This window comes from Hemicordylus capensis, chromosome 1, assembly GCF_027244095.1.
Source record: "Hemicordylus capensis ecotype Gifberg chromosome 1, rHemCap1.1.pri, whole genome shotgun sequence".
NCBI classification, from domain to species: Eukaryota; Metazoa; Chordata; class Lepidosauria; order Squamata; family Cordylidae; genus Hemicordylus; species Hemicordylus capensis.
Window position 1 is genome coordinate 126369750 of NC_069657.1, and position 14948 is coordinate 126384697.

Genomic DNA, 14948 nt, shown 5'->3' on the forward strand with positions numbered 1-14948 from the left:
ACATACACAGCTGCTACAACTACAGTTAGACCTTTGTGTGTGTCAGATTCTGTGTGTGTGTGTGCGTGCACGTGCATACATGTATGTATGTATTTATATATGCACATGCATGTAAATTATGCATGTACATATATATGGAGGTATGGGGGTCTACTAAGATGGGAAGAACTATATTTTTCAGACTCCACTGGATAAGGACCTTTATTTCCAAACTTCATACTGTTTCATGATGAATTATCAGCTTCTATTTTCGCTTTCCAGATCTGAAGAAGTCAAGAACTTATTCCATGTAGGTAAGTCACGTAGATGTTTTCCCACCCAGCTGGCTGTGAACAGCAGAACAAGTAGGTGGAGTAGAGGGTGCAAATTCACACCTTTGTACCGTGCACAGCCAGTGTGCAGTTTGCCTCCCTGCACTTTCTGTTGCTGATGTTCCTTATTGGCTGATGCCTGGGTCTGCAGCCAGAGCAGGAGAGAAGAATGGTCTCCCGTGGAATGGCAGCTTTAGACGATTTTATTGGATGATGAATCAGTTCTTCTCTGGCCACCCTCCAGTAATGCTGGCTTGCCTGAGATGGGAATGAAAAGCAAGTTGCTCTGCCTAAGGCTGTAGAAGGATTGTTGGGAACCTAACGCAACACTCATGCCTTGCTGCACAGTGAGTATATTCCGAGGAGATCTCTGCATGCAATACTGTCTGTGGATGGTTTCCTGAAAGCCCTAATTAGAGCTGCAGTTTCAGCAGTTGCTGCTTAACTGTGTGCAAATGTTCCTGGCTGTCACTGAAATTCAATTACTATTGCAATGAAGTGAGTTGGAACTACTGCATTTGGTTCTTAACTCCTTTGCTGCAAGATCTCGCCTGGTGTTAAGGCTTTCAGTATTAAAGCGGGCGACAAAGACACTGATCTGCAAGATGTTGATTTGAAAATGATGTTGAAGGCTTCAGCTTTAGCCTTTTGCTCTCCCCCCGCCCCGCCCCCAATAAGTTGCACATGATATTAAACCATCAGAATGTACTGATTAATCTGATGGTTAATTTGGCTTCTTTTAGGAATAACTTCTTTTGAAGTTGAGAGATCTTGGTCGGGGGGTTGTTGCTGGGGGTTTGTTTTTGCTGTGGGTTGAATATTGCAAGGACTAGATTTCCGGATGAGTAAAAATAGGGCAGTGTAAAAGGGGAGGAAAAAGAGAGAGTGTGTGCCCTCACATTTAGCAGCCAGAAAGTATGCTGTGCTTAAAGGGACAGGATACTGCATTGCACCTAAATTACTTGCACACAGTTTCCTACATGAAGACTTACGGAAGTGACATCAAAACTCTTGCTAGCTACCTAAGAAATAGATGGGTACCCCCCAAAGCTCTAGAGAAGCTTGGAGGAATGCAGCCTTTTCAGACTGCAGTAGCTGGATTACGGCAGCTGCGGCTGAATCTGAGGACCTGCCTTCTGTCAGAAGTGCTGTTGAATATTTTAAGTTTGTATCAAGGGCTCGCTCCGCTGCTCAGACCAGCCGAGTGAGATGCTGTGACTTTGGGGTAGCTCTTAAGAAGTGAATATTTTATCCCCTGACCTGGACGTGGAAGGCAAACCCTTTTTCAATGGTTGTAGCATTTGGGCATGGAATGAGATGGAGCAGAAGCAGCAGCTTCTCAGAGTAAAGGGGATTCTAGGTGGCAAATTGCTATGCACAGCTCCAAGAGCTGATCGCTCATCAGGCACTTCAGTGCTTCTGAGCTGTATATTCTTATTGTATATTCCCGACAGATGAGACTTCATACCTGTTATATATGAGTGAAGATGCTGGTTAGTTAAGTCCGAGTGCCCGTTGACCATTAGAGCGGCTCCACTTAGTCACGGGCATGTGATGACTAGAGCTAGCTAGGTCTGTACTGGTGGTGGGCTTCAGGCCTCTCTGACGGGGAAGCTCGCATATGGTGAGGAGGGATTCACTGCCTCTGGTCCCATATCCCCTGCCTTCAGCAGCTCCCCAGTTCTTATCCTGCTGTTGCCACTACTCACGGGCACAGCTCAAATTGAGCACGGATTGTGTGTATGGGGGGTGGGTGTCTGCCAGCTGCGTGATGACTTGCTCTTTGCTCTCCCGCTCACACCTCTCTGAAGAAGTGGGGAGAGGGGACCGTCTTCCCTTTTTGTCCCAGGGCCTGCCCCAACCTTGCTATGCCCCTGCCACCACTTGAATCATGTGCATTCTGGACCCTTTCCGTTGTTGCCTCCGTCACCACTGTCTCGACTCTGCCAATTTCAGACATACTGGAGAAAATGTACACCACTGATCTGAATACTGTTTGGCAGACTCGGGTATGACAATGGCCACAGCAAGGGGCACCCAATGGTAAGGTTTGATGTCCCTCCGCCGTGCTGCCTGGATCTTACCATGCTTGCCTCCACATCTAACCCCCCCTTAACAATACTGTCATATTAAAGTAATGTGCCTATTTATTTTATTGTCATCCCACTTTCCCTAGCATAAAGTTCCTCAAGGTGGTTGGAGCCGTTCTTTGGAAACCAACACAGTACCTTTTCTCCAGTGTCCCCCCAACCTCACCTCAGCCAAGCACATGCCTGAATGTTTACATAGAGAAATATGTCAGGACATAGGTACAGAAATGCCTATGGCAGAAATGCCTGTGATTGTGACCTCAATTTTGTGATGTACAGCTGGTGGTGTATAGGGGATGTAGATAATGCACATCCACACCACGTGTAATGTGGTATGGGGGAAGAGGAAGGAAATCTGTAATTTGTCCCACACTTCGACAGTGTGCGCCATGGGTGGTGGCGGCGGCTGCATAACCTTATTAGGAATCATAGGGAAGGACTGGTGGGTGCAGCTACTGAAATCTGTGGGATAATAATTATTTGTTTGTTTTGTTTGTTTATATCCCACCCCTCCAGTACAATGCTGCTTGGGGCAGCTCACAGAAATGAAGATCTTCTCTCCATATTATAAGTGAGCGTCTGGATTTTAATAAAATGTACTGGCCCAGTTCTGACCCATTTTTAGCCAAAGCTATGTGCATAGCTCTAGCTGGAACAGTCTTCTCAGGGGCAGTCCTTTGACCCAATTCATATGTGCCCAAGTGTGAATATGAATGCACCCATTCATATGTCCTAATGCAGCTGTGTAGAGGGATCTCTGTTGGGTGAGCCATTTGTATGAATGGCTTCCCACATAGAATGGGCACATTTTAACAGCCAACCCCTGATGTGGAGGCAGAAGGGTTGGGTGAACATGGAGGAGGAGAATGTTAGCATGAGCCAGTATCATAAGGAGGGCAGGATGCTGGACTTGGACTTGGAAGGCCCAAGTTCGAATCCCCAGGCAGTCATGAAGTTCACTGGGGGACCCATTGGGCCAGTGAATATCTCTTTGTCTAGCTGATCACCTAGGGTTTGTACACGGATAAAACCCAAACCTCTCAATTTCTTGGAGGAAGGGCTGGATACAAATGCAACAGTCAATCCTGCTTTAGAGTTCCTGAGGACCTACACAACAACTGGGGACTAAGATGACAATCTGTTATGTGGAAGAGCAACATTTGAGCCTCTGATTTCCTGGTCCAATGTTCCTTTCTATTTGCATACATGCATTTCCACATTAAATGCTACAGGAAAGACACTGGTGACACCATCTCAGAAGACAGGGACTCCGTCTACACATTTCCCCTCACAGTTACACATCTGTTGTGAGGATATCACATAATCTGAGTACTCAGAGCAGTCTTTCATACCGGGGAGAAAATTAGGCTTCCCTTGTTAGTGCATTAATTGTTAGGAACACAGGAAGCTGCCATATACTGAGTCAGACCATAACTCCATCTAGCTCAGTATTGTCTTCACAGACAGGCAGCAGCTTCTCCAAGGTCGCAGGCAGGAATCTCTCTCAGCCCTATCTTGGAGAAGCCAGGGAGGGAACTTGCAACCTTCTGCTCTTCCCAGAGCAGCTCCATCCCCTAAGGGGAATATCTTACAGTGCTCACACATCAGGTCTCCCATTCATATAAACTTTAACACATTATGCATGGTGTGGATATTTTCCCCCTCTGTGTCTCATAATACTAGAACCTGGAGGTCACCCAATAAACATAATCGGCTGGAGATTCAGGACAGACAGGATAAATTCCTTCACACCATGAACAATTAACCCATGGAATTCACTGGCACCAAGGCAGGGTGAAGGTCATTGGCCTGGATTACTTTAAGAGAGACTGAGAGGTCTCTCACTGGCTATTAAGCCTGATGGAACTTCCGTGTTCAAAGGAAGTATACACCTGAAAACCATTTGCTGGGAGCTATTCCTCCACAGATTTGTCTGATCCCCGGTCAAAGCTACAGAAACAAATGGGCAACACCCCCATTGTGGCAACACACTATATGAACCATCTGTGCACCATGTGAAGGCGAACTTTCTTCTGTCCATCCTAAACCCACTGTTGTTGTTGTTGTTGTGTTGTGTGGAATGTATTTGCATGAATTTTGTTTATTACATTTTTTTAAAACCTGTGGACCTCTCCCTTCTTCCAAGGAACTCAGGGTGCTATAATCTTCCTCCTTTTATTTATTTGTTTGTCAAATTTCTACACCGCCCCAAACTTTCATCTCTGAGCAGTTAACAACAACATAAAACAAGTTAAAACATACACAAAAATCTTTAAACAATTTAGGCAATCTAAAAATTAAAAACAGATTAAAACTTAAAAATTTAAAAGTTGGGAAAGCTTGGGTGAAGAGATGGGTTTTCAAGTGCTTTTTAAAAATTGTCAGAGATGGGGAGGATCGTATTTCAATAGGGAGCACATTCCACAGTCTCAGGGCAGCAACCGAGAAGGCCTGTCCCCGTGTAGCCACCAGCTGAGCTGGTGGCTACTGGAGACAGACCTCTCCAGCTGACCTCAGTGGGCAGTGGGGCTCATAATGAAGAAGACGTTCTTTTAAATACCCAAGGCCTAAGCCATTTAGGGCTTTATAGGTTATAACCAGCACTTTGTATTTTGCCCAGAAACCAATTGGCAGCCAGTGAAGCTCCATCAGCAAAGGAGTAATGTGGTCTCTCCGAGATGACCCAGAGACCAACCTGGCTGCTGCATTCTGTACCAACTGGAGTTTCCGGCTGACATACAAAGGCAGCCCCACATAGAGCACATGGCAGAAGTCAAGTCTGGAGGTTACCAGCATATGTACCACTGTTATCCTTATAACCCTATCCTTTTATGCTCACAATCCTATAAGGCTGAGAGAGAACAACTTGTCCAGGGTCACTCAATGGGCTGAATGGAGATTTGAGCCTGGGCCTCCTAAATCCTAATCTGACACTGACCACTTAACCACGTTTACACCTCTGATGTAACTACATTTGCAGTGAATGAGATAATTCACAATCTCTATGTGCTTGTGTCATTTTGATAAACTTTCACTTTCTGTTGGAAGTTAAAGGGTGTTTGTGCTGTCTCTTGTCTCAGACAGTGGAGGACAGACTAGTGAGTCAGAGGGCTAGAGGGTCAAGACATTGGTCATCCCTTCTCTACTGCTCTGACACTATCCCTTTGGATATGTAGATTGCTAATCTCAGGGATTAACTTCCTTCCTCTCTCTCTTGCCTACCTGTCCTTCTACCTTGCAACATGGCAAGCCTCTCTCCCTGCACCAAGTGTGCAGAGAAGATGCAGAATCCATCTGCATCCAGCTAGATAGATAGATTAGAGATCCTAACTCCTCACTTTCCTATCTAGAATGGAGTTCCTTAATAAATGCCTTATATATTGATTGGAAACTATGAATTGGCTCCAAGTTACTTTACTCTCAGCATACATGCATGCCTAACTAAATTCCGCTGTGTTGTGCCTCCGTGCACTCTGCTATAATGAGAAAGGGATTCTCTCACCACAGAGAATTTCCAACACTTTCATGGTGGTTTTATTTATTTATTAGAATATTTATATCCTGTGTTGTATGCTAAAAGCCCTTCAAGGAAGCTAACACTACTAAAATAAATACAATTTAAAATGGTAAACAAGAAAAGCAGCAGTTAAATAAACAACAAAGCTAAAATCAACCTATGGGAGAGAAATCTCTTCCACACTTGAGGAGCGGGTGTCCAGATGTCCTCAAAAACTACACAACCTTCACTGATTGCTGAAATGTCATCTGGGAAGGGGCGGAACGGATTTCCCTCAGGAGAGAGTTCCAGCATCACTGCAAAAAAGCCTCGCTTCTAGATAATCCACCATACTTCAGGTGGTAAGGGACTCTGGAGCAGGACTTCTGATGAAGATACATAGGGGAGGAGATGGGTACCCTGAATCTAAGCTATCTAGGGCTCTAATGGTTGCACCATCACTTTGTACACAATCAGAAAACCCACCTGGGAGCCTGTGGAGTTATTTCAGAACTGGCATCATAATTTCTCTTTGGCCCATCCTTGTTGACAGTCCAGTAGCTACATTTTTAGCCTTATTTCTGAAGGGAGGAAGGCTTGTCTGTCTGTTTGTCTATCCCTCTTATAACTTTTGCATTTAGAGTCCAATATAAACTAAATTTACAGCATATGGCGGGGGGGGGCGTCTTAGAGGACCCTGGTCCACCATCTCGTTTCAAGATGACAGCCACTCAAAGTATAGGCAATATAGCAATAGCAATAGCACTTACATTTATATACTGCTTTATAGCCGAAGCTCTCTAAGCGGTTTACAATGATTTAGCATATTGCCCCCAACATTCTGGGTACTCATTTTACCGACTTCGGAAGGATGGAAGGCTGTAACCTTCTGGTTACAAGGCGGCAGTTTTACCACTGCGCCACCAGGGGCTCATCTCTTTTTAACCATGTGCTCTTTTTTTTAATATCTCTTTTTAACCATGTGCTGTCAGTCAGATACAAACCAAATTCACAACACATGAAAGGGGGTCCTAGGAGATCCTGACGGGAACATTTCTTGCCAATCCACCATGTTTCTTCAAGATGGAAACCACTCAAAATAATGCCCCTTTGTAACCCATGTGAGGACATCATATACAAACCAAATTCATAGCACATGAAAAGAGGCCTTAGGAAAGAATCAACATCATATTAAAAGAAGAAGAAAGTAGGCTCTATTAGTTCTAGTTAGGTTACTTGTTGCTGTCCATTTTCCTGCTGTAAACCTCCCTGTGGAACACACATCTAGCCAAGTTTTGTTTCGTGCAGCAAACAGTAGCACAACTATTTCCTCTCAACATAGTGCAGGTTTTCTCCCCTATATGTGAGGACAGAATGTCATGCTATTATGAGGGGGTGGGGAGTGCATACAATCCAGCTGTTGTCATGTGTACCTAATGCCTCAAGAAGAGTATCCACATCAAAAGACTCTTCCTGCTATTTTATTGGGGCCTGAGGGGGTATTGCAGTGCAGATATAGATATGCAGCCAGAGGCACATTTGCATCTGCACCAGCAGCGTAGATGAAAGCCTATTGCTGAACAGGAACAACAGACTTTAGTGGAGGCAGAGTGTCATGGTTTCCCCTTCCCTGGCTTTAAAAGGTAGTCAGTCATTATTATAAATGTTAAGGATTGTCTTGTGATTCTACCATGTGATATTTAGGGGTTAGATGGGCAGACATGGGTCACTCTGAAACAGCTTTATCGCTTTAATCAAATTAGCTTTTGTAATATGGCTGTTCAGAATACTGAGCATCAAATTATTTCATGATTAAAAGAAGAACTGAGTCATAAAGTAGTAAGGATGAGATGTAACCATATAACTAACGATTCTGAGTTAACCTTGTTTTATAGCAATTTTGGTTCCACAATTAGTTATATCGATCTCTCTAAAGAAAAATATCATCCTATTTGTATGCATGCAAGGAGTACACCATTAAACAGTGTGCGGTGAATATGTATGAGCCCATTATTAGACTGTAATGCAGGGCATGGACTGTCAAAACTCTGTTCCAGCCCTGTGATGTGAATACATTAGGCAATGTTAAGCTTAAGGAACAGAAGTTTGTGTTTCCTCTGTGTGACACAAAAAGGCTTGGCCATCAGGTGGGAAGAACAAGACTCTGATTGCTACTCTAGCTTGAACCAATCATGCCAACAAAGCTACTGAATTAGGGCTGGACATTTGTCAGGATTTGCCCAGACAATGACCCAGAGGTGACTGAATCAGAGGAAGAGCAGGGGGAGTCCACTGCGTTCCCAACCCTGACAAGAACCCTGACAAATCCCTGGTTGGGTTCTGGTCCCTTCCCTAACCCCCTCCATTGTCCCCAGGTCATCAGGAGCAGAGGTCATGCTGAGTCAGGACTTAGCTCCAATTCCAAAGGCAGAGTGCACACTTGAGGACTCTTTCCCAATGGGTCTGCTTGGCTCGTTGGTGCATCCTTGGGAAGAGGGCTGCCCTCGGACTCCAGGAAGGGGTCAGGCCTTTGCAAGACATCAAGGCCTTCAGTTGGCACCAGCAATCTGCTGGTTCAACAGCTTCCCAGGAGAACTTGTGCTTCCTGCATTGCCTATCCAAGGTTTGGACAACTGTCCACACACTCTGTTGAACAGGATTCCCAATTTACTGGTCATGCAGGTATTAGTTTAAAATAGTTTAAAAGTGTGTGTGTGTGTGTGTGTGTGTGTGTGTGTGTGTGTGTGTGTGTCTCTCTCTCTCTCTCTCTCACTTTGCAAAGTACTCTATTCAAGCACATGGGGGAGCAGTCTTATGTTGAACCATATTACAGGGAGGGGATGCTTCTCTGACACATTCTAAGTTTAATTACATGGCAGTGATCCTCCAGGCACTTTTTGGTTTCCCACTAATCTAGTGGTATTGATTATGGAATTGCTATGGGCAAAATTAGATATAAGAAATGTTTCATAGGCCCACATGTATAACTAAACAGATTACTTGTTACAGGTAAATGTAAACTATCTTCTGCCTCTGAATTTCCAATGTGATGTTTCAGTATGTCAATATAAGTTGAATTACTCTTTCAGTGTATGCTACCTGATTGGCTGAAGCTTTCTGGAAGTAGGATATGACCTGCTGCATAGGTTCTCCACTGCCAAGGTCTGCACCAGGCTTGGTGCAGTACTGTGAAGTAAGTTTGGTGCCAGAGTGGTGGAGTACTGTGAAGCACCTCAATAGAGCACTGCCTTGCCCCAATGGCCAGGTCCATGTGTCCACGAAGCTCCTCCCAGTGGTGCCCAGGAGCTGAGCAGTGGATAGTGGAGTCCTAGTGCAGGCCTCCTTTGTGCCTTCACCCACAACTACAGTGGGTGCATTGAATGAGGACTTCCGCCCAGCTCTTCTTAACTGGGCACTGTTGTGCTTCGATGGTGTCCAGCCAGGAAAACTAACTGGCGGTGGGTAAATGTGAGTCCACCTTCAGTGCTGCTGCTCTGTGGCAGCATGTAGGAAGACTCATGTCCGCTGCTGCCTCTGCTCCCCACAACCACCTGGTAAGCCTTTCCATTGGGCCCTGGCTCACCAGGCAATGGTCAGGACCCTCTTGCCCTTTATTGCAAATTAACTATCAAAAAACTAAAATTATGATTTTGGGGGAAAGATCTAAGAAATTGTTTTGGATTATAATCGACGGGTTTAAGATTGAACAAGTCCATTGTTATAAATACTTAGGTGTGTTCTTCCAAGCCTCAGGTAGATGCAACAGCACGCACAGATAAATTATGTCATGCAAAATTTCCAAAGAACAGCAATTATGGCCTTCTTTCATAGTAGAGGTGGCCAATTAATTCCTACAGTCATTAAACTTTACGAGGCTATGGTGCTGGTCCAGCTTTTATATGGTGCTCAGTTTGGCCCATATGCCAACTTTGGGGCATTAGAAACTATCCAATCTAAGTTTCTTTGGAGGCTGTTTCAAGTGCCCCACTGTGTGCCAAATGCAGTGTTATGGCTGGCAGTGGGCATATGAAGAGCTGAGTCTAGGATTTGGCTTATGATTTACAATCTATGGGTAAAGCTGATTTTCCATTGTGTAGGTTTGGCATCACTGACACTGATAGTTTTAAATCAGGCTGGAAGAGCAAACATTTTAAAACCACAGCTTACTTAAAACCACAATATTTAACTTATTTAAAACTTACCGTATTTAAAACCACAACAATAGAAGCCTAGTTGGAATGTATACCAAGAAGGAGGAAAGGTCCCACCAAATTCAGGAGGACACCAGCATGGCTAACAGGTAGGGTCAGGGAAGTTATAGAAGGGAAAGAGGCTTCCTGCGGAAAATGGAAGTCCTGCCCAAATGAAGAAAACAGAAAGGGACATAAACACTGGCAAAACAAATGCATTTTTGCCTCTGAAGAATTAAAATGATTGATGGGGCCATTCACACAACTGGGCGGGGGGGGGGGCGGGGGGGGAGGATGCTGAACACATTCCCGCATTCGGATAGCCCACAATGCCACAAGCGTGGTGCATTGACGGGATCTCCTATCAGATGGGCGCTCTAGATGCCGAACGCCCATCTCTGTGTCTCCTCAGGCTGCATGCAGCTAGAGGAGACACATGATCCTCGTAGCCGAGTTAAGGGAGCACTTGCTCTCTTAGCCTCAGCTAAGATCCGGGCTTGGGAGCGGGGTTAGGCTGGGTGGGAGCACCAGGATCCATGCAGATCCCAACACTCCATACGAGCAGCCTAGCCCAGGCTAAGCTGCTCATGAGAACAGCCTTGATGAATTCTGGGAAGTAAGGCAAGTGGTGCTTCTTTTGGATTTTCAATAGCATTTTACATCACATTAAAATTCTACTTGTGAAAACTGACCGAGTCAGCAATACATTTTTTCATAAATGGTTAATTGGATGTTCTGGATACCAGGACATAGCTTAATCTTCTAATGAGTTGCTTCAGGATCTAAAATGAGTTAAAGTTACTAATCAAGGCAGTCTGATAGCCAGATACTCTATCTGATAAGGTTTTAGAACTGGAAGCTCACATATTAATTCAGTGTAGAAGTATCATTGATTCCTTTTGGCTAGGGCTTGTGATGGATGACAACACTCCTTCTATACCTGTACTTTTGGAAGGGGCTTTAAAATATGAACACCTGTTTTGCCATTTCTCACATGAATGTTTGGAGAGATTTGTGATACTTCTACAATTGCATCCCACACTGCAGATTTGATACCAATTGCTGCACTAATTGGAATTGGGTTTCACATAAATACTGCAAGATCTCCACAAATGAAGCACTCTCTGGGGGGAAAGGTATCTGGATCCCATGCAACAAATAGGCAATTACAGTCATCCCTTGCCAACCATGGTTTTTCCAACTGTGGTTTTGAGTATCCATGACTGGGAAATTGTGACTGGTCTCGCCAACTGCGACCCGAATATCAACGGTTTGGTGAGATTTTTTAGTGATTTGGGGCAGTGTTCGTTCTAATTTTTTTCATCTGTGTGCAGAATGAGTTTTGTTCTGGGTGGCAGTATCAAGGCAGTGTGTGCACATGTGCATTCAGAATGGGGTGTTCTATATTCAACCTGAGTGGGATCTAAAATTAACTGAGTAGACATCAAAAAACTTGTGAGCACATGCATGTGCGCACTCCTTAGAGGGAACATTGATTTGGGGGGATTTCCCTCAATTGCGGGGGGGGGGGTTTCCAGAGGTTCAATCCGCTCATTCCCCTTGCTGACCCTGCAGCTCGTGATTTAAATGGTTTTAAATTGTTTAAATGGTTTCTTTAAATGGTTTTTGGAGGTTCGAAAGTGTCTTCAAGTGATTTGAGGGGTGTGTGTCAATATTTCCAGAGGTTCAATTTGCTCACTCCTCTTGCTTATTCTTGATGAACATAAGGGATTCTGGGTGATTTTTTGCAAAAAAAAATTGTATTCTTTTATTTTTCGGTCTTTTTGCAACAGCAGTTCCCCTAACCCCCTGTTTTCCATTGATTTCAATTGCTCGCCAACTGCGGATTTGCACAACACCGTCACGGCTGCCTGGCACACGTGCAGCAGTGTCACTGATGGGCTATGCCAGCATTGCATTGCACATTGTGTTGGCCAGTGTAATCTTGTAACTGTTCAAATTGGTTTGAGTGTTTTTAATTAATTTTGGTTGTGTCTAATCTGTTTATGCAAGGGTGGTTTATCAAATTGTGGTACTGTCTGATGGAAGGTGAGCAGTGGGTCTATGAACTTCTTCATTGTGCTGAAAAACCATTCAGTCTGCAGTCCACACACCACTTAAGCTTAATTACTTGTACATAAACCTGCTTGCCACCTTCATTATTCACCTGTGGTGAGCACTTCATATGAAAGCACCACCATTTAATGACAGCTGGTTTTTTGTTTACTGATTTTATTCATTTAATATGTCAATAATAGTTACAATAAATGTGATCATATTACAAGCTTGAGTCACCTAAATAACTAATAAATAATCATGATGGCCCTAAATTTATTACGTAAATTTACAATAAAACCAGGTTGCACTATCAACCTATAGATTAAATTAAATTCATTTTCCATCATGATGCATTTCATACTGTGCCTAAAAGTGTATATGGTTGAGCATTTATCTTGATTTTTATTGTTCAAATATGAGAGGAAGAAACTCTGTATATAGATGAAATTATCCTTTTTTTGAAGAGCTCCAGATGAATGTCCCTCACCACTTTCGAAGACTGGCTACAGGGTTAGATTCCTAGCATGACACAGCATTAGGAGTAAATAAGTTCCACAGGAAACACAGAAGGTGTTGAGTATTGGGCTACATCGTTCTGTCCTGGTGACTCTACCTAGGCTGGTGATAAATAGTGTAAGCAGAAGTGCTCTCAACACACAGGCACAGCTTTGTACAAGCAGCCAAGGTGAACGACAAGAAAGAAGGGCAGATGGCGAACAGTTGTTTTCCTAGGAGCCTTACAGATATTCTGCTTCAGGGCTCCAGATACAAAACCCCACCAAGTCTTCAGTTCCACTGCCGCAGCTGGGTTTTTCACACAGCAAGCTTTACCGTGCATTTACTGTGAGGCTTTACTGCGAGTTCAAAGTTGCCCCAAAAAACTGATGCAAAAAGTGGGTTTTTAAACCCTGGATATAAATCGGGCTACACTTTTAACGTGCAATGAAAAACCTGAATTGTGTGTGAAGTGCTCCCCAATTGCTTGCAGGGACTTTGGGTAAATCTGGCCGATATGTTAACACACACCCTCCATTCCAGAGGAGATGCAAGCTAAACGCTGGTGATAAAGAATGTAGGAGGAAGTGCACAGTGGCTGTGTGAAAAACACCCTGTGGCTGCAAAGATAAAGCACATCACACAGGTAAATAAGGGGGAACAAGAGCAGGAGCCTGTGCTTCAGATTATGACTCCTGAGCACACGCCATCCCGTAATCTAGACTCCCGAAGCTGTCCAAGACCCTGAAACGCAGTGCTGGCTCACAAAGTTTTGCTGCCTGAAGCGGAGCACCAGCAGCACCCCCTCTCTTCCCTTCTGCTCTTTTCCCTGACTAAAATCACCTTCCTAATGTACTTCATCCCCAAATCTTTCCTTCTTCCTTCCTTCTTTCCTAGGAAGGAAAGCAACATAGTCCCATTTTCTCTGCTTTCTCAGGAAGCATCCATAGAAGGGAGGCTGTTCGGCCAACCAAGAGGACGGGCCCATAGTTTGTCATCTGAAGCAGCCCACTTCACGCTGCTTCATGATAGGGCCGGCCATGCCATATGTGTGCACAAAGGGTTAATCTGATGAGGCACACAAATATAGGCATGCAGGAAAAGCGGGCAGAAACACTTGGGAGCAGGCAGTCTCTCAGGTATTCAGGGCCCCAAATATTTAGGGTGTTAGAGGTAATATGGCCCATCGGGCAGCTCCAGATAACATCCTGGCTGCCGCATTTTGTACTAGCTGTAGTATCCAAATATTAGTATCCTAGTGTAGTATCCGTAGCAGCCCCACGTAGAGCACATTACAGTAATCCAGCCATGATGTGACTAAGGCATGGGTAACAGTGGCCAGATCTGCCTTTTTGAACAAGGGACGCAGCTGGTGCACTAGCCAAAGCTGTGCAAAGGCACCCCTGGCCACCCGAGCTTCTAAAAGCAGAGCCGGGTCCAGCTGTACCCCCAAGCTGCGCACTTGCTCTTTCAAGGGGAGAGCAATCCCATCTAGAACTGGAAGAATCCCTCCATCCCAATTTGCTTTCCTACTAACCAAAACTACTACCATTTTGTCCGGATTCAATCTCAGTTTGTTAGTCCACATTCAACCCATCATTGCCTCCAGCCCCCGATTGAAGACATCCACTGCCTCCCTAGGATCAGGTGACAAGGAGAGATAGAGCTCGGAGTATCATCTGCATATTGCTGACAACTCAGTCCAAGTCCCCGGATGACCTCTCCTAGCGGCTTCATGTAGATGTTAAGCAGCATGGGGGACAAGACCGAATTGTGCTGTTGAATTTGTTGCTGGACGGTTGGTGAATTTGTGCTGTTGAATTCGTTGCCAGATTAACACAGGATGACAGCTACATTATGATGGTATAATTGTAGGTTCATAGGAATAGCTTTCATTATTTACACAGGTCCCTTATTAGCATATTTTTCTTGGTGTTGAACCTGGGTTTGCTTGATACAAAACTGTGATTGTGTGATTGCCAATGAAAAATACCACCATCTTCATTTCAAAACAAAACAAAACAGTGCTGTTTCATGCTGTTCCTGAAATAAGCATACTAAATTATCAGTTACACAATATTAAATTGGTTCCTATGCTTTTGTTCTGTATAGGATAATGCCATGGTGATTTGCATTCTTTATGACACACAGCAAAGTTATTTCTTTGCCAAGATTCTGGCCCGTAAATATGCAAAACACACAGCAATAACTCTGGTTCAACAATGACAGGGTGTCATTTTCATGTAATTTAACTCCCGCTAAGATGGTTTAAATAAAACATTTTATAAGGATGTTGAAATAGACTGGC

General features: G+C 44.3%; 1 protein-coding gene across 1 annotated transcript in view; it reads left to right on the top strand.

Moving 5' to 3' along the window:
- Window positions 1–500: 500 nt before the first annotated feature.
- OSBPL5 (oxysterol binding protein like 5) overlaps window positions 501–14948 on the top strand; it is a 268153-nt gene continuing 253705 nt past the window's right edge. The window contains exon 1 of the mRNA XM_053283574.1: window positions 501–658. Within this exon, the coding sequence (XP_053139549.1) occupies window positions 644–658 (15 nt within the window). The 5' untranslated portion in view covers window positions 501–643. The remainder of the gene's footprint in view (window positions 659–14948) is intronic.